This window comes from Notolepis coatsorum (genome assembly GCF_963971535.1).
Source record: "Notolepis coatsorum genome assembly, chromosome: 10".
In the NCBI taxonomy this organism is placed as follows: domain Eukaryota; kingdom Metazoa; phylum Chordata; class Actinopteri; order Aulopiformes; family Paralepididae; genus Notolepis; species Notolepis coatsorum.
The window spans coordinates 34752745-34774250 of NC_140174.1; the positions used below are offsets into that span (position 1 = coordinate 34752745).

General features: G+C 45.5%; 1 protein-coding gene across 1 annotated transcript in view; it reads right to left on the minus strand.

The window, feature by feature from the left end:
- Nucleotides 1-21506, minus strand: part of fads6 (fatty acid desaturase 6) — a gene marked incomplete at its 5' end in the record, with an annotated part of 32667 nt that overhangs the window by 4995 nt on the left and 6166 nt on the right. Inside the window, 3 exons of the mRNA XM_084323859.1 lie at nucleotides 3269-3448; nucleotides 6176-6363; nucleotides 11369-11549. Of these exons, the coding sequence (XP_084179985.1) occupies nucleotides 3269-3448; nucleotides 6176-6363; nucleotides 11369-11549 (549 nt within the window). The remainder of the gene's footprint in view (nucleotides 1-3268; nucleotides 3449-6175; nucleotides 6364-11368; nucleotides 11550-21506) is intronic.

Consider the following 21506-nt stretch of genomic DNA (forward strand, 5'->3'; position numbering starts at 1 on the left):
AATTTCTCTGGCCGAACTAACATTATTAATCCTGCGGCCGCGCTTTATTTAAAAACAGCCAATCAAATCCCCATCAATGGAAAATGTACCCGCCCATACCCATGCTGATTGGTCCTTGTGCAAGACTAGAAAGCGGGAATCTTTGATTAAACACCTGCTATCAGAAGAATAGACGTTTTGACTTGTACTCAAGTGTGTTGTTAGCCAGATACTCTGACTTTTACTTGAGTAAGATTTTAAGACAGTATCCATACTTTCACTTAAGTATAATTTCTGGGTACTTTGTACACCCCTGACTTGAGTCTGACATTAGTGCAAGATAAGAAATGCAAATTGGGGGGAAAAAATTGGCTTTTGCATGAACCCAGTAATTTTTGACTGCAAGAGACAGAGTTCTGTATGATAGCATGTACAATAATGCTGTATACCATATATATATATATATATATATATACTTATTCTCACCGCATATATACCTATCCTCACCTGTCTGTACTTACCTGCACATAGCCCTTTACTATATCTATATCTGTATATTATACTCTTATTAGTACACTGCTGGCCAGTAGTAGTCATACTGTCTATACTTTATTTATTATACTACAACTCTGTTCATGCATCTGATTAGCACTACACTCAGTAGTACTAATTTGTATATTTTGTACCTGTTGCACTTTACTGCTACATTTGCACTCTGGTTGGATGCCAAACTTATTTTCTTTGTAATGTATTTGAGCTGTATAATGACAATACATTTGAATCTAATCTAATCTAATCTAATCTTAAAAAACACAATTACGAAAATGTTCACTTCAGCCATCAAGTAGTTTCTGCCACAGAGTCCTTAGTTACCATGGAAAATGTCTTGGCTGGGTGTACATATTGACTGTAATCCGTCTTGGAATGTCCGTGTGAAGTCTGTATCCAACAGCGACTCTACTTCGTGCGCAGACTCAGGGAAATACCTCCCCACTCCTCCAGTCCTTTGTCTGATTAAGACAATAGCCCACATCTCCCACCCCTCTGAGGGCCCCACCTTTCCTGTATAGCCTACAGAAGAGCCCGTGACATCCTTCTCTCCACAGTGTGCACAGTGGTGGCCAGACGGCACACTCCTCTCAGCCAGGCTCGTTGATCTCTTCACTTGTATTTGACTCATCCGTCTTGTTAATGCGTTTATATCGATCGTGAAGATCTGTCAGCGTGCATAATTGATTGATACGGTTCCACCACAGGGGGTCTGACACAGGCTAATGATGTCTATCGTGCTGTGATCGAGAGTAGCTTACGTTACAGAATTTCACCTTGGTTTGGCAACACACGAATAAAACAGACTGGTCCAGCCAGCAATGCAAGTGATGGGGTTGAGGGTAGGGCTGTACCGAATGCTTCGAAGCTTCGATCATAATGTTGACATTCGAATTCTAAATCAACATTTGAATTTTTTATTTTTAATAAAAAAATATATATATTTAAAAAAGAAAATTGTCTATTCAATCTGTTTAAACCAATGGGGGTTTTCTTCACAGTTGCAGTTAAAGATTAGGCTACACTAATATTATAATATTATACTATAAGACGTCAAAGAAATCTTTTATTAATTTATTTTTTGTAATTTCTTTGTATAGACATTCGAAGCTTCGTTCGAATACTTCAATCGAAGCTTCGAATGTTAAAAAATGACATTCGGTACAGCCCTAGTTGAGGGAGCGTCTCTCCCTCCGAATAATCTTTGACAAGGCTAGAATTGAACAGGCTAGGAAAATGACCGCTGACCCCCCTCCCATGTCCTGTATTCAAAATACAAACTGGTCCCATCAGGTAGACACTACAGGGTTCCAATTAAATACAGGAAAAGATACCTGAACAGGTATAAAAACGCCTTTATCTGTGAATCTCCTAAACTCAAGGATGTGAAATGAGGGGCTGTGTTGAACGTATTTGAATGCACTTTATGTCTGCATTTGTCTATATTATGCACTTTATGTCTGCACTTGTCAACACTATCCACTTTATGTCTGCACTTGTCTATACTATGCACTTTATGTCTGCACTTGTCTATACTATGCACTTTATGTCTGAACTTGTCTATACTATGCACTTTATGTCTGCACTTGTTTAAAAAAAATGTATTATGTTTTTGGTAGATATTTTATTGTTTTTTTCTGGGCAGTCCGGCAGAGAGAGAGAGGAAGTATGGGAGATAGAGGGGGAAGACATTCGGCAAAGGTTGCCGGGTCCGGGAGTCGAACCCGGGATGGCCGTGTTGCACCGCAGCGCTGTACGTGGTGCGCCACCCTGGCACCCCTATGTCTGCACTTGTATATACCTTGCACTTTATGTCTGCACTTGTCTGTAGTACTATAGTACTACTACCCTCATTGTCAAATGGTTGTTTTAGTCGACCAATACTTTGCTAGTTGATTTATATGTTTCTTTCCAAGGCAAATGAGTTATTCCTGATAAATGATAACAAGTCGATTAGTCGACAAATCCTATGCCTATTAGTCGTTAGACTGTTAGAATTTCTGTAGTCGAGGGCAGCCCTCTGTTGTCAGACCTGAACATTACAGTACTATACTACTACCTTTAGACACATGTTGTCAAACCTGAACATTACATTATTATACTACTACCTTTAGACACATGTTGTCAAACCTGAACATTACAGTACTATACTACTACCTTTAGACACATGTTGTCAAACCTGAACATTACAGTACTATACTACTACCTTTAGACACATGTTGTCAAACCTGAACATTATAGTATTATACTACTACCTTTAGACACATATGGTCAGACATGAATATTACAGTATTATACTACTACCTTTAGACACATGTTGTCAGACCTGAACATTACAGTATTATACTACTACCTTAGACACATGTTTTCAGACCTGAACATTACATTATTATACTACTACCTTAGACACATGTTTTCAGACCTGAACATTACAGTATTATACTACTACCTTTAGACACATGTTTTCAGACCTGAATATTACAGTATTATACTACTACCTTTAGACACATGTTTTCAAACCTGAATATTACAGTATTATACTACTACCTTAGACACATGTTTTCAGACCTGAATATTACAGTATTATACTACTACCTTAGACACATGTTTTCAGACCTGAATATTACAGTATTATACTACTACCTTTAGACACATGTTTTCAGACCTGAACATTACAGTATTATACTACTACCTTAGACACATGTTTTCAGACCTGAACATTACAGTATTATACTACTACCTTTAGACACATGTTGTCAGACAAGAAGGGGAAGAGGTGATGCTCCACATGGCAGTTGATAAGCGAGTGTCCAAAGGTCCAGTCCAAGATGGGGTTGCGTGGCAGGTTCAGGACCCCATGGGTCATCTGATAGATCCTCTTAGGACGACCGATTGGGGAGAACATGGGGAGGCCGATGTGCTGTTGAATGTAACAGAGAGAGTTTTTATTGCATTGCATTTATTTTTTGAACTGCGAGTGTGTGTTTGTGCATACACGCATGTGTGGGTTTAATTACACAAAATGACAGCCTATTGGACACAGACACCTCTGATCTAACGGTCTCCCGTTTGGATATGATACGTCAGATTCAGTCCATGATTCTCGTAGACAACATAATATTATATTCATAGCAATACCAGATATTCACATCTGTGATCTGAGAGGTAGAAGCTTAGAACGACACACTCTGTGTTTGGGATCAGGTTTATCGTGTGCTACTGGTGCTGGTTCAGTATAAATTCTCAAGTGACTGGCTTATGATTCAGGTCCATCCCCTGTCCCCCTGAATTATTGTTATTATTATTTCTGTTATTGTCCTGTGTTTTATCGTTGATTATTACTGTTACTGTACTGTAAAAAAAAGGGAAAATAAAAAAACATTTGTTAAAAAAAAAAGAAAAAATTATTTACCCAGGGTAGGTTAGCTGAAAATGGATGCTCTTTTTCAGCAAAGCCCTGCTTCATATTCACACACTTCCACGCATTCACACCTGGGTGCTGCCCAGTAATGCCACAGTCTGATCACTGCACCAGTTATGGGTTAAGTGCCTTGCTCAATGGAACTTCAGCGGGTTGGTATTCAGAGACAGGAGAGTTCGGTTATTCATTCACTTCCTCCACCCAGAATAATCCTGCTGGTCCGGGGGATTGAACCAGCGACTTTCTGGTCACAAGCCCACTTCTCTAACCTATAGGCCACTGCTGCCCCATTCATGCGTTACTGTTGTTATTTCAGCTTTTCCCCCTTTCTCAGGTTACTAAACCTGCTGTTAGTTGTCATATTTTTGGTTTCACAACCACCTGAATCAATAAATTCCCTGTGCAGGTTACCACAGGAGAACCAATCGCGGGGAATTCCACCAGTTCTGAGAAAGAAGTTTACAAGGCAACTGAAAGAAGTTTACAAGGCAACTCTGGAGCCAACAGCAGCAATGAACAAAGGTCCCCCCCCCCCCCCCCCCCCCCCCACACTGAGATTTTAAACCCACCCTAAAGAACAAGCGTTTTCCACTAACAAACCCCATGACTTCAGATCAAGAATCTCTGTTTATTAATCCATCTTCAAAAGCTCAGTACAGCAGACAATGGACTCCAGTAGCGAGGCTATTTCTGGGAAAATCATGCATGAATTGTTCTTCCCCCCGTCCTTCCCCCATTTTTCACAGACCGGACTTGAATCCCTGGTCGAAATATTCTGAGGACACAGTGCTGCATTGAAAAACAGTTTTCTGCTAAAAGAGCAGTGGGCCCCAACTATTCTGCATGATTTGAACAGGCCCAGTTGTTTTGAACTCTTGTTGTACAGTTATGTGAAATGTGAGTGGGTGTGTCCGACTAATGTGGCTACTGTGCACCCCGGTGTGTCCGTTTCAAAGCATCGGTCGTATACTGACCTACACAGATACGGTAAATGTTCCCAGACATGTCTCTAGTGTCTCTGGCTAGAGACATGTCTGGGAACATTTACAGTATCTCCCATGCCTTTGTAAGGCTAGATACTAGGGATGCTCGATATTGACTTTTTTACCGATACCGATATACCGATATTGTCCAACTCTTACTTTCTCTGCCAAGGACGCCTAAACTCGTCATTCCCCGCCATGCTCATTCTGCCAATGACGCCGTAACACGTCATTGAGATCAATATTTCAAAAATCTGTGATCGCAATCATATTTCTCCCCCGGAGACTTGAGATCTACTGTTGATCCCCTCTCAACTCTCCAACGGTTCAAGAGCGCCATCTGGTGGCCGATCGGCGGATCGCCCAAACCGGAAACCGGAAACCGGAAACGGAAACTGGTGCTCATTCCAATTCGGTCCGATCACTCGCTAATAGTCCCGGGACTCGAGCTAGACACGATGGATAGCAATCCGTTACCAATAACTCGATAAACAACATGATTTGGACGTATATACTATTATACAACCTGGAGATGGATCGCATATTTCAACATCCCATAATAGGAATATTTTTGCTCCACGCTCATCGCCCAACGCTACGAGGAAGCTGCGGTGACTTTCAGCGTTTTTTTTTTAACGTGTTCGATACAAACTGCTCTAATGATCATATCACCCACACTAGATGAATCATCTAACGTTGGCCACAGAATTATAAACGACCCCCCCCCCCCCCATCCGGTCAACATCAGATGATAAGTAGTAACTTCTAGAAGCACGTCCATTTGAAATTTTTTATCTCGCGCCGATCGCTATCAAACTGTATACAATCATCAATATAATGCAATTAGGGCTATAAATCACGTTCTGCAGAAAGCTGCAGAAAACGATAAAAACATACTTATACTTTAGACCGTATTTTAGTATGAATATGTGAATGAAAAAGTATAACGTTGCTACACCCTGAACAATAGATACTTTATGCTGAATGGGCCATAGTAATGTCAATTTAGCAATACAATTTAAAAAGTTATAGCCCTGCAAAGAAGGGGAACTTCTCCATAGACAAATAGAGCTGGCAGAGGATGGTATAATGATGTACATAAGCCTGGCGAAGAAAGTGTTAATTTCCGATACCGATATCAACCGATATCACATTTTAATGCCGATATCGGCCGATAATATCGGTAGGCCGATAATATCGGACATCCCTACCACTACGGCTCACCAGGGAGAACATGGCTCACCTGAAAGATGTTGACGTGGATGTACGGCAGGGAGAACATGGCCCTGCACACCAGCATGCAGAGCAAGGTGCCGTAAAGCGACTGGAACCCGGAGACATGGATCAGGAGCCAGTACTGGGAGTATATGCCCAGTGCTACCATTAGTATGGTCCTCACTGCCTGGACCAACGTGTGGCTTTTCAGCTGACCTACAAGAACCGCAGAATTGTAACATAACAATGAAATGTGCCATTTGGTGGATGCTTACAGTACTGATGAGTGCATACTTTTTACTTTTCTGTTGTGGGAATCAAATGGGAATCAAACAAAATGGACAAAAAAGGGACCAAGCGTGCGGTGCACATCCAGGCAAAGTTATTCAGTTTTGTATGTAGGCTATATATACAGCATATATATATGTATAAATATTAAAACTTTTGTGTATGCTTGTTACATGTCTGTACAACATTTTCTCTCTATATATATATTTCTATATTACTATAGATTGCTATTTTACTTGTTGGGGTGTGATATAGACACCCCCCCCCCCTGTTGAAATGGGTCTAACATTGATATTGTGTGTGTATATGACTATTTGTATGGGAAGCGTCAGTGTGTGAAAACGGGTGATTCCCAGTCTGAGTTTATGCAGATAACAAAGGGTGTACCGCAAGGTAAAATTTTGGGCCCAGTCCTCTTTACTATTTATATAAATGATATAGTCTCTACAATGGCTGTCAAGCCCATTTGTATGCAGATGATACTACTATTTATAGTCACTGAATATAAATATCTTGGCATTTGGCTTAAAGAAAATTTTATTTTTAAATACCACATATCCAATCTCACTAGCAAGCTGAGACAAAAGATTGGATTATTTTAAAGAAACAAATCAAGCTCAAGATTCAAGAGTTTATTCATCACATACATACCAGGGCATACAGTGAAATGTGGTTGGCCATGCCCACTACGATAGTGCAAAAATACAATAGTAATAATAGTAAATACTAATAAAATAAGTAGAATAGACATGATAAAATAGACATGTTAATAAATCACTTTAAGGCACTGTGTTCTATGTACACTACTATACAATATAAAGTTTTTACTTCTTTCGCTGCTGTCGGGACAAAACCTCATAACTCCATTTTTTCTTATTTTTTTTTATTATATAAATCAACTCCGTAGATCATCCTCCATATGTGTGTGTGGGTTTTACAAAGTTTAAACAATGGGAAAGCATTAAACCGATCATCTGTCTAAACCTCCTAACTCTATTCACCCTCAAATCTGTGTTAGTTTTTTTCATCTGCTGAAAAGTTGGGTTTTTGGAGTTATGAGGTTTTGTCCCGACAGCAGCGCTATGCTATACTTGCTGTTACTAACTATACTATGCAATAATCACAACAAGTGTCCTTTTTTCCCTTCCTTTAAAGTGTCATTTTCTTGTGTGTTTAAAGTGACCTATGGTGTGTTTGTGTGTGAGCGAGTGCACAATATTGTGTTGTGTGTGTATGCGTGTGTTCATCTGTGCTTGTGTGTGGAGAGATCAGTGTTCAGTGTTCTGATGGCCTGAGGGAAGAAGCTGAGCCTTAGTCTCTCTGTTCTTGTTGCGTATATGCGGAGGCGATTGCCTGACCGCAGCAGCTTGAACAGGCTGTTGTTGGGGTGATGAGGGTCCTTCATTATTCTGCAGGCTCTGGATTTGCACCTCCTATTGTATAATTCCTGCAGGGGTGGTAGTGCAGTACCCGATAGTACGCTCTGCTGAGCGCACCACTCTCTGTAGGGCCTTCCTGTCCTGGGCCGTGCTGTTTCCAAACCAGGCAGTGATGTTCCCAGTCAGAATGCTCTCTACAGCCCCGGAATAGAAGGAATGGAGTATCTTCCCTGATACTCTGAACTTCCTTAGTTGTCTCAGGTGGTATAGGCGCTGTTTCGCCTTTTTTTACCACAGTGTCTATGTGAGTTGTCAATGTCAGGTACTCTGTGATGTGGACTCCCAGGTACTTAAAACTGCTCACCCTGTCTACGATAGACCCATTTATCCACAGTGGCTTGTGTGTCCCCTGCTGTGTTCTCCTAAAATCCATGATCAGCTCCTTGGTTTTACCAATGTATTTCATTTTGTATCTGACATTACAAAAGAAATCTAAAAATAAAAATAGTTATGATCAGGGCTGAAGTTGAATAAAAGATGTATGACTGTTTAGACTGCATTACTCTCTGTCACAGTGATCTCCTGGTTGTTCCCCACTTAGGTTATCTAACTATCACGCCGCCGCAACTAGAAACACTGGCCTGGCCTGCTTCTAAAGTCAGTGGCCTGACTGCGAAGAAAAAAAAATTATAATATATATTTTTTTTCAAGTACCACCAGCAGGGGGCCCAAGTACCACCGGTGGTACGCATACCACAGGTTGAGAACCACTGCCCTAGACACTATCTACTGTATCATTATGCTCTTAAATTCATTACTGGTGATAGTTATGGCACTCATTGTATGATAATTAAGCATTACATCACGCAACGAAGTGTGTTATACGAATTAGATCACGCCTAGGGGTGGTTGTTAGGCCCGAGGCGCAGCCGAGGACAGTGTCCTTTTGAAGCAGATGCCATCTAACAACAAACTTCATATATGCACAAGTTTACAGACTTTCAGAGCATGTATATTATACAATGAGACTGCCAGCCAGCTTTTGCACGACAGAGAAATACAATTTCAATTGTGACGAGAGAATATCATCACCCAATTCAGATACAATTGAACACACACGGTTCCAAAGATATTAATGTTTTGCGGCAAATTCTCACCCCGCAATGGATTTAGGTGCGTCTCATCTCTCCTCTCTCATGTTGTCTGGCCACTCCCCTCAGATGCAAAGTTCTGACGCAAGAATTTACGTATTTACAAGTGTGTCAGTGTAATGGTGAAGTCAAGTGCTTTGAGCAGGATAAACTTATAACTTATATTATATATATGTTACAGTATATAAAAATACCGTTTTACTTTTGTGCAGTAACTGAAGCTGCCACCCCCCCCCCCCCTTCCAACGTGCCTGATTGTTATGCATTTTACTCTGCCAATTGGCCTAAGTTTGGGAAATGCAAGATCCAAGTCTGACTTTTATTATTTTTTTAAGTCCGTGATTTTTATTTTGTTTCACAATGGGTCATGACAAACCAATTACATAATCCAACATATGTGTAACGAACTAACATATTCAAGTTGACTGTATCTTTTTTGGAGGATTCGTTCAAAGGCTATTCATACTTCCATTTGTCTATCTATGGCGGACTCATTCAGAAAAAGTAATTCGGTTGTGGGAGGGATCTGGGGTCACGTGGAGTGTGTTATACGAAATAACAACGGCTAACTTGACTGTTTCAGCCAATCAGAATCAAGATATTTGCATGCCATTGTAGAAGGTGGGTTGATCTTCTCTATCGGAAAGACAAAATAGGCATTGGTATCTGTTTATCTTTAAGGCCATTGAATTGCCACCATATATCTCAATGATGCTTGATGGGAATTATGAACTTTATCTGACCCGCTCAAACGATTGGCTTACACTTAAGGTCCTATGAGTTCAGTCAGAGTTCAGTCAGAACTTGCCTTTTGTTTTGATGCACCAGCTTCCTGGAATGATCTTCAACTCACACTAAAAAAAACAATACTCCACTATCCTATGGACAATTTAAAAACTTTATTTGATCTCTATTTTTTCTCTTTCCACCTGTGTTTTCTACAAATGTTTTTTTTCCCTTTTATATGTACTTGAATTGTTTCTCAACAACATTGCAAATGAGGGTGATGACACCTCAATGTTAATTTCCAGAATAAATAAAGGTTTCAATCAATCAGTATATATACCTCACCCTAGAAAAGCGCTATATACACTTAACCCCTAATTCAGGGGTGGCCAACCAGTCAGAGACTAAGAGCCACAAAAATTACTGTGGTACCACAAAGAGCCACACCATATACCAGCGTTTCTCAACCTTTTTTTTCAGTCACGGCACCCTTCATGTGTTTATAGGTCTCACCCTCTGGCCTCTGAAGTTGCTAATGTCTTTTTTATTTGGGCCTCACAGGGTTAAAAGTACCCTGTGAGACCCACGGTTGCAAAATTACAAAATCACTTTTAGCCATTTAAAAAAAGAATGTTTATTTAAAAAATGTTAAGCACATGTATAGTCAATTGGTCCTGTTGTTCAGCCTCACAATGCTATTTGATAGTAAATGTGTTTATATGTCCCACCCTCTGGCCTCTGAAGTTGCTAATGTCTTTTTAATTTGGGCCTCAGAGCCTCTTAAGCCCGAGATATACAGTAAAAGTTTACCAATTATTTTAACTGTTATTAGTGAAATATAAGATTATAGAAATCTCAGGGCATTGAGTCGGAAACCGGCGCATATTGACAGGAGGAAGTGGAGCAGCCAAAAGTGAGTGTAGTCTTTTGAAGGAAGAGACTCAGGGCTTTCGAATTTCGAAAAACTACCCTACCCAGCTCACACCAGCCCCTGTCAATTATCTGACTTCTGGATTAACTTTTTTATTTCTCATATTTTTTGGGATTATCTCCCACAAACCTGCACGTTATTGCCATAAAACAGAACGCAGTTAGTTTCTCTACCTTTCTGTGAACGTCTTGCAAAAAACGGTGTTGCAATACGATGAAAAATGGTGGAGAAATTTACATGATAAAAAAGATGGCAGAATTCAGTACTGTATCTACAAAACCTTCTGTTTAATCATCTTCCCTTTATTCATTTGCTTAGATTTTTCAGGTCTGGTAAATTTTAGCGTGGTGTTATTCACAGTCAAAGATATATATATTTTTTAAATATAATTGATATTCTCCTTTGGTTCATTACAATTTACTCAAGCCTAGTAACAGACACACTATTTCTGACACTGATCCATATATGTCCCTAGATTCAGATACCAAGAACATGCAAATGAATGGAAGAGCCGCACATTGACGTGCAAAGAGCCGCGGGTTGGCCACCCCTGCCCTAATTGCTCCCGATGAGCAGGTTGACACCTTGCATGGTTGCCTCCACCATCGGTGTGTGAGTGAATGTGTGAGTGAATGTGTGAGTGAATGTGTGAGTGAACGGGTAAAATGTGAGTAACAATAATAATTTACAGTATATAACAATCTAATATTCAATCCCTGTTCCTTATTCCATTTAAGGGCTCTCACCTAGTGCAACCACAGGGGTGATGATGGGTACCGCCAGGGGGGCAATGAACAGGTAGATGCTGCGGGACAGGAAGGGCATCTTCCAGGTACTGGAGTCACCCAGCCCAATGACGTTAGTGTGGGCATGGTGCATCTTAATGTGGGCCTGAACCCCCACTCTGGCTGTGAAGGAACCACATATCTGTGCGGACAGACAGATAGATAGACAGATAGACAGATAGACAGATTGACAGACAGACAGACAGACAGACAGACAGACAGACAGACAGACAGACAGACAGACAGACAGACAGACAGACAGACAGACAGACAGACAGACAGACAGACAGACAGACAGACAGACAGACAGACAGACAGACAGACAGACAGACAGACAGACAGACAGACACAAGGTACAGAAGATTCCAATGAAAACTTTGCAGCAGAAGGATATTGGCAAACAAACCCAGACAAACTACATAAGCGAACATCTGATATTTTCTTTCATATATTTATTTTGTTAAGCACACAGGTCAATGAGCTAGTAAACATTGCGTTAATTGAATCAATTACTCTGGCACTGACCAGTTTAACATCAGTCTAACAACATGTTTTCGGAATATTACAAGGTACTTTATTATTCAGGGCACACAACAATATTACAAGAATGTAACTTCAAGAGTATAATATTGAGGGCGGCCGGGTAGCACAGCGGACTAAGCGTCTGTCTACCACCGCAGAGACACTGGTATCGAATCCAGCTGTCAGCGTTGCCTCCGGCTTGGCCGGTGGTCATACTGACACAATTGGCAGTGTCAGCGGGAGGGAAGCCGGTGGGTGGTAATCTGGTCGTTGTAAACAGCGACTCCTACAGGTCGGTCAGGGCGCCTGCACAGCGAGGAAGGGATCTGGGTGAGGTAGTGTGCCCTCCCACGCGTTACACTCACCCAATGAGAGTCCTCGCTGCCAGGTGAAAAGAGGCTGCTGGCTGTCTCCTATGTATCGGCGGAAGCATGTGATAGACTTCAGGGCTCCCTAGACCGGCAAGTAGGGGGCAAATGCGAGCAACGACCAGGAAGGGGAGGGGGGAATTGGCATAACGACTAAAATTGGGATGGGAGGAAAATACAAGAAAAATAGGAGGAGAAAAAGTGGATAAAAAAATAGTATAATATTGATTGTAATTTTTAAGTCATATTGATCTGCAAATGATTATGCCTGATTCATGAAGATACGGTCAATACTGCTGGGTCTACACTAACAAAACATATGTCTTGAAATAGCACAAGTATTTTCAGTAGTCCCGTCCACTCAAAAACATGTTTTTTCTACAGTAAACCTCTCTACAGATTGTTATTTGTGCAGAATTGATCACCAGAGCGCCCTTTTCACATTCTTACATTGCAGGGAGGAGGGGGCTTCTCTGTACTTCCTCAAAACCTGAGCCATCTGTGTGACGTAATTAATCCTTTGAAGCTATCATGGTCACTATTGACCTAGTAGACTAAGTAGACTTAGTTAGCTATATATATTTGCACATGGGGTTGACTTAAGTTAGGATACAATCGTATATGATACCAGGGGGGGGGCTGTACATAGGCACACTGTGTTATTATTGTCACCTGTCTGGCTTACCAGACCCTCACCTTTATTTTGTATTCATTATATCTTGTTCTTTACCTTTTATTGTCATTTCTATTACCCTGAATGTCCCCAAGGGGATTAAAAAGGGAACATCTAATCGTATCTATTGCCCAGCTGGCCACACTGTCATCCAGGAAATGCTAACGGAGGGTTATGTATATAACCCAGTTCTATGAGTTATGGTGCGCTCAGCACCTGTCTGCACTGTACTTCACTTCATGCACGAGCACTGAATAAAAAATTCCACCATGTACCTTTACATCCCAACATCCGTCTGACCACACCCCCTTCCGCTTACCTTCATAAGCAGGTGTGTGGTCACCTACTCGCCTCCTTCCCAAACTTTCACCACAAGGCGAGATCAAGGGCCGCAGCGGCGTCCAGGTGCTGAGCGCACCATAACTCATAGAACTGGGTTATATACATACCCCTCCGTTCTATGTCGTTATGGCTTGCTCAGCACCTGTCTGCAACAGGGGCTGAGCGGGAGCCATAGCCCGACAAATGTACCCCGCTGAGGCCCCCCACAACCATCAGACCGGGGAGGACAGAGCCCCCCCGACCCTCCCTAATGGAGGATACCCCCCCTATTGGAGGTTCACGGGAGGGCGACGGATCCGACCGTGCGAAGAGGCACTCAAGCAACCCAACGCACAGGGTGAGCAGACCGTGGCTTGACCCCACGACTACACACACGCACAACCCGCATGCCACCCGGGAACGAACGAAGGAACAACCTCGTTACTGCCCCCAAAATCACGGGGTCAAGAGCAAACGCAACCCCGTGGCAAGGCCGTAGCAGCGGAGCGCGAAGGAAGACCCAGACCCACTGAAGGGACTGGATCCCCTGGAAAAGGGGGCCCGGAGAGGTCAATGATGCCAGGCATCAAGACCCCACCAGGTGGTCACCTAGTGACACCGCCCCCCACATCGCCAGCGTATTCGGATAAGGCCCCTCCAAGAGCGGGCCCTTTCCCCCCCAATAGCACACCGCCTGGCATACTGACCCTGCAACACAGGCAGTCAGCATGGCCGTAAACACTCAAAAGGTTAACCAACGGAAGCAGGCAGCGTACCGGGGAAACCAGGCAACAGGCTGTAACCTGAGCCTGGAGCACTGCGGACGAGACAGGCGCCAAAGGAGTCAGCTGAAACAGCCCTCCCGGCGGAAGGGGCAGATGCTGGCGTTGTTGATCACCATGACGAAGCCTCCATAAAAAAAAACCCACCCAGAGGGGTCAAGGCAGAGAAGGCTGACATGATTGGCAGACGTCATGAACGTGCAGGGGCACACTCAACCGGACAACCCGGGAGTTGACACTGCTCCAACACACCAGGGAATCAACCACCCTTTCGTTACCATATGCGGTGGTTGTTCCTATAACCCCTCAAGAAAAAAGGGGTTATCCCAGGTCTACGGTATCAACGAAACTTTACTTCGGACCGGGCCCGGCGGCTCGGGAAGCACACAGGGTTACCAGAGGAGGTCCAGAAGACCACCCCAACAGCCCCCTCTCCGCCATGCGTGAGAGAGGTGCGGAGAAGAGAAACAGCCCCTTATGATAGTGCCAGGTACAAAAAAGTACCCAACAAGGGTCTCTATAACGCCTAACCTTGTGACGCCCTGGGCCGACCCGGCCTTTTTCCCCCTGGAAAAAGCCCAAGTCCCTCAGGGTACCAGAACAGCAGATCTGCATCCCCGGCGGACAAACGGGTTAACTGACCTGGACCAGCGTGACCAGAACCAGTCCCGTGCCCTAACCACGCCGACATGCCTACTCCAGGAGAAGGGGCAGATATGCGTGTTGATCTAAAACATGAAAAGAGGGTGCCACCCAGACGGGCCGGTGTGAACCACGCTCGGTGGCCCACCCCAAGGGCGTGAGACCCCTCTACCTATGTTCAGATCCATTCCGTTATCATCCCCCAGATATGAACGAGAATCCGTCGAGAACCAGTAACAGGTTCTCGGAAGAGGACAAAACCTCCATCCCAGTTGCTTTATAAAAACGCTGTTTTAACCACAAGCAACCAAGGCGTACTAGCTACCCGCATGATTCCTAACAGAACACCCCGAGCTAGCACTATGCATGCGTCGGGACACAACCACATCAATGAATAGGCTATTTAGACCTTTCATTGAATCCCCAAGGCGCCTGGGGGAAACGACAAGAAGGGTGTGGTGCCTCCTATACTCCACACTCTTTTATTTAAAAAGAAGGAAGCACCAACAGACATGAATCCCATTTGACACAACTGAGGGTAAAAACTGTTTACATTTTTACATTCAGTCACCCCTATCACAGAGGATTTTAGACTGAAAATTCCCCAGAGAGCCTTCCCACGTGAGTCGTAGAATGAAAAAGCCATGGTAACCTCGAGTCATGTGACCAACCGACTCAAGTTACACATAAAATCGAGCGTAGTGGACCCGTAAGTCCTACGCTCTATCCCGACACTTTGACAACAACAGATCGTACGTACAGATCTAACTCACGGAAGCCATCGTCAAATAGCAACGTGCGTAGTGACGTATGCTATGACGGGGGAAACCCAACACTCAACGCCTGTTAATAGGAGCAGAGTCAACAGAACACCCCGAGCTAGCACTATGCATGCGTCGGGACACAACCACATCAATGAATAGGCTATTTAGACCTTTCATTGAATCCCCAAGGCGCCTGGGGGAAACGACAAGAAGGGTGTGGTGCCTCCTATACTCCACACTCTTTTATTTAAAAAGAAGGAAGCACCAACAGACATGAATCCCATTTGACACAACTGAGGGTAAAAACTGTTTACATTTTTACATTCAGTCACCCCTATCACAGAGGATTTTAGACTGAAAATTCCCCAGAGAGCCTTCCCACGTGAGTCGTAGAATGAAAAAGCCATGGTAACCTTGAGTCATGTGACCAACCGACTCAAGTTACACATAAAATCGAGCGTAGTGGACCCGTAAGTCCTACGCTCTATCCCGACACTTTGACAACAACAGATCGTACGTACAGATCTAACTCACGGAAGCCATCGTCAAATAGCAACGTGCGTAGTGACGTATGCTATGACGGGGGGAAACCCAACACTCAACGCCTGTTAATAGGAGCAGAGTCAGGGCAACCCCCCCCCCCCCCTCCCTGCCAAGTCGCCTAACGGCTTGGCCCCGACCGGCCTAACAGGAGATGAGTAAACCCCCCTGACCAATCAGAAGAGGGAAGGAGGGGTTTATTCGGCACCCCCTCACAAGCCCTTCCCCCTGCACACAATAACAACTTTAGCATATGATACCTTTGGTAGAATGCTAATGAAATAGCGCAAGCTAATACAATGCACGCTACCCACAGATAACTGTGAACAGGGTTTACAACAATACCAAGTCGCGTGTGTGTGTGAATCCTACACCCGCATCCTATGTTGTACACAGAAAAACACTGATAGAGAGAGCGAAACGGCTGGGCCGTGGTACGTGTTCATACGAGCATTACTGCAACTAACACAACAGTGTTGTAGCTCAACATTACTTGTGTAAGCAACAGACCATACAACTAGCCTCTACCTGCATGTGGAGTCTCAGGCCGAGGTAGAAAACCTTTCTATAACCGAGTGTAGGCTGCAGACCTTGCTTAAGCTCATAACACGAACGTAACCCTCCTATCAATGCATACAAGTGAAGATTCACACCTTGCAACCTCATCATATGTTTTGGTGAAGAAACACACAGTTTGTTAACAAAAAATACAGTCACCCTTTAGAGGGGACTTTTTATTTTCGAACAAAATTATATGAGAGGGCCGGGGAGGGGTAAACAGAGGGGACCACAGGGGAAAAAAGTCACTGGCCTAGCGGCGCCTGCTGCCTCGAGCCGCTCGGGATTTGCCACCCCGGGAAGCCCCGGAGGGACGGTAGACAATCGGCGGCTGGTCACGGCGATCCCTACCGTCTCCTCCAGGCGCAGATGGGCCGGCTGCAGCGGCGGCGCCCTCTCTCCTCCTGGCCTTCTTCGAAGGGCCAGCAGTGGCGGTGGTAGCAGCAGCAGCCACGGCGGAGGAAGCTTGACGACGTGGTAGCCGTCTGACTCCACCGGCGATGTCGGGAGGGGGAAAATGAGGTTGGAGCACGGAGCGCTCCTCTTGCATTTCTCTGCACGTCGAGGTCATCAACTGCAGGGCCTTCCCGAACAGTCCAGCATCGGAGAGGGGTGCTGTCAGAAGAGGAATCCTCTTCTTCTCCGGTACACGGGCCTGCTCCAGCCAAAGGTGGCGCTGGGTTAGAGTTGCCAGGGCTCGCACATTTTCCCAGCGGCTATGGCCTGCGGCTGCGTCAGTTGCAGGATAGCTCCTGCCGACTGGGTGAGCTGGTCATGCTGCCCGTCAATATCCCGGACATGAATCTCGCCAGCTGCGCAATGTTAGACACGGCAGCCAGAGATTGTGTTCCGGCGATAAATGACTGGTCGCTCCAGTAAGCCAACCGCCTCGCCGATTTCCCTTGAGGAACCGGCTTGCGTAACGGCTCCCACACCACCTCCGGACAGAGGAGCGCGGCCATCGGCCTATCAAGCCGTGGCACGCCCTCTCTCATACCTTCGACCAAACCCGCCACCCGCGTAACTTGTACGTAGGCGGGGGTGAGGCCAATGATGTGGGACACCACCTGGCCCCGACGAACATAGGCCCCCATTGAGGGGAAAAATGGGTAGACAACGTCCACCCCTCTCACCGGGCGACGCTGCCAGAGATGACCTATTAGATCATCAGGGACAGGAACAGGCAGTGGCTGCGGCAGCGGCACACCGTTTGCAACGGCCGCCACCGCCATAAGCTCGGGAAACAAAGCCCGCAGTTCCCCCTGCAGACTTTCCTCCACCGAGCCCGCATCCCTCACATACAGCAGGCTTCGACTGGTCAAGGAGCCACACTCCGATGTGGCTGATAGTAGGGCATCCTGCCGACGAGTCCGAGGGTCTTCCCCGACATCTTCAAACAAGGCGCCCCAAGGAGACATTTCACCCCCCTCCAGTGTTACCTGGACGGGCGGGATACATGTCTCCACCGGGCCTTCAAATAAGAACCTGTCCGCCTCTACCATGTAATCCTCTGTTTCCATCGGGCAGGTAGAGACCGACGCATCCTCACTGGGCTCCAGCAACTCACCAAACCCAGGCCGTTCGCGTCTGCAAGCCACCATCTTGCGACGGGAGCGAGCAGACGCAAAAAGTTTGCGTCTCAAATCCTCTGGAACCAAAAGAACCGGCCGCTCAACAGCGGACGATTCCCCGGAAGCAGAGGAACCAGAGCCAGGACCAGGCCATCGCAGAGGCGACGGCACCGGTGCACCAGCTCCTTGGAGAGGCAAACTACCCATCGGACGCCTACCGGGCGTGGCTGTCAACCACGAGAGAGGCAACAGCCCTGCACCAGAACGCACGACGGAGGCGGAAATGGAGAACCGCTGGTGGAGAGTGGCTCTGTGACTCTCCGAAGTAGACATTATGACTTAGATTTTTCTATTGAATATTTATGAGAGAAGAAAAAAATAAGCACAATGTAAACACGTCTCAACTTTCTTCAGCTAACAACCTCGTCAAGTGGGGATCTACCGAAGGCACTTCCTTGTGGTGAAAGTGAAGAAGGAGGCGAGTAGGTGACCACACACCTGCTTATGAAGGTAAGCGGAAGGGGGTGTGGTCAGACGGATGTTGGGATGTAAAGGTACATGGTGGAATTTTTTATTCAGTGCTCGTGCACGAAGTGAAGTACAGTGCAGACAGGTGCTGAGCAAGCCATAACGACATAGAACTGCTAATGTGAAACTCGTATCATAGGTTGATACATCTAGTGATCTATGCACGAAAAACAATGATTTTTATTATAAATTATTACAACATTGTGTAAGTGCCGTGTTAGCCGGCTTGGAGGAAGATGTGAGGGGAGAAGGGGGGGGTATAGATCTTTGCATTCTCCATTAGGGCAAAGGTGTAGGGATGCTGCTAAGAAATTTTCAGTGTTTTATTGAAAATGTTGGGTGGAAATACCATACCAAACAAATTGTTATTCATTAAACACATTTTTTTTTTTATCCACTTTTTCTCCCATTTTCTATTTTTCTCCCATCCCAATTTTCGTATCGTCCAATTCAACCCTCCCCTGTCTTTGAACGCTGTTTCATGCCTCCCACAAGCCGGCTGCAATGTGGACTAAGTCATACATAGCACGAGTCCCCTCCGATACTCGGGAGGCGAACCTGTTTGAGGCCAGTCTCCAGTATTCGTGGTGAGCGCCTTGCCCACTGCACCACGTAGCCGCCCTTCATTAAACAACATTTAAAGTGTTAAAAACAAGTATGGAGGAGGATATTTAACTAAGCACATCTAACACAACATGTGTCAATAGCACAGTTGTTAATAGCATGTGTTCTAACCTTCAGAAAACACAATACACATCCTTTTCCAAAACAGGAAGCTCAGAGTATAATCAGATGTGTCTACTGAGGAAATGGTTGCAAACCGTGCATTGTATCAAAAGTTATGAGTGACATAGGCCAGTTAGGCTTAGATAGCACAAGGCCTATGAAACTCATTATAGACTTCCGGTTTGCAACGTTCTGGTGAGCAGCCACATGAAAGAGCTCCCGGTCAATGAATATAAAAAAAAGCAAGTAAAACAATTCAAAACGAAATAAAAAGTGAAGATTCGAGGACAAAAGAAAGAAGGAAGAATGAACACGAGGACAAATGAAAGAAAAGCAACCCCAGATGAAGTAAATACACCGATGGAAAAGACTCAACACGAGGCAATGATGCAACAGATAGAACAAGCTAGCGGGACACTGAATGCCAATGCAGAGAAGCTACAGACTAACATACAAACTAGCTTACAAGCTAACATAGAGGCTAACCAGGCCGCTTCATTACTTAAGGCAACCTTCTTGCGTTCAGCGCCCCACGTGACCACGCCTAGCATTTTTTTTCTTTTTTTACATTTCATTAATTTATCGCCTCTCTATATAAACGTCTTTCTTTCGCCGGTTAGGAGGACGAGGAGAGGAGGACGGGAGGAGGAAAAGAGGGGACCTGAACCGATTCAAAGCAGATCAACTATGAAGAACGACAAAAGGACATGAGAAAGGGGCATGAAGGGCCACGGTGATCCAAGGAAAGATACAAGACAAGAGGAGTCTCCTTCCCTCTCCTCTACTGGGCCTGGCCCAATTTAATTCAAGGGACCTGTGTCGCTGAGTGCTCGGCCCCGCGTGGGGCGGACCTGGGATGTGAGGGAGTCCTAAATAGCTTATTGTGTTTTCAGTTTTATTTTTTAAGTCATGTTAGCATAAATGTATATAGTGATATCGGTGACATGGGGGGTACAGAAGTGGGCAGGCTGAGTTCAGTGGGGGGGAATGTCGGGGGGAGGGGCCATCGTTCCGGCGGTTCGACCCGGGAGAGGGGGGTGGGGTGGGGTTTCCTGGGGCCCTCGGCCGCCGTGGCCTGGGGGGTCATTGAGGCGTGGTGCTTTGGCCTTCTGCGGGCCTGGGCTTGGGGTTCTCGTGGGCCGGGGGCTTGGCGGTCGGAGCGGGTGGGGGCTCTGGGTGCTCGGCTCCGCGCATGGTGGACCAGGATATGGGGGTGTTCTGTTTCTCGGGGAGCATGGTGGGAGGGAGGGATTTCTCTTATGGGGGTCAGAGCGGCTGAGCTTTGCCCAGTGGGGTCCTGTGTGTTGTGGGGTTGGTGTGTGTGGGGTGGGGTTCTTTGCGACATGGGAGGTAGCGGGCTTGGCTCGTGGGGGGGGGGGGGGGGTCCCCTGTCCTCTCCTCTACTGGGCCTGGCCCAATTAATTCAAGGGACCCGTGTCGCTGGGTGCTCAGCTCCGCGCGTAGCGGACCTGGGATATGGGGGAGTCCTACGAGCTTGACTCAGTGGGGGGGGACTGTCGGGGGGGGGGAGCATCGTTTCCACGGTTTGGCCCGGGAGAGTGGGGTCTTGTATGTTGTGGGTCGTTGTGCGTGGGGTGGGGTGCTTGGTGATATGGGAGGTAGCGGGCTTGGCTCGGTGGGGGGGGGGGGGGGGGGGGGGGGGGGGAGTACCTCCCCTCTCTCCTCTACTGAGCCTAGCCCATTTAATTCAAGGAACCCGTGTCGCTGAGTGCTCGGCCCCGTGTGGGGCGGACCTGGGATGTGGGGAGCCCTATTTCTAGGGGTGGATGGTGGGAGAGAGGGGGTCCCTCTTATGGGGGTCTGGGAGGCTGAACGCAGCCGTATTCAAGGGGCCCATGTTTGTATATTGTTATGTTATTGATGTCATTGTAAGTATTGTCTAAGTGTTGTATGTCTATAAATGTTAATAAAAATGTAAGTAAAAAAAATCTAATTAAAAACTCATTATAATGTTTGATACAATCTACGGTTTGCAACCATTTCCTCAGTAGACACATCTGATTATACTGTCAGCTTTCTATTTTGGAAAAGGACGTATTATGGTTTTTTGAAGACTGGTGTGGTGGAACGAACTTCCCACCAC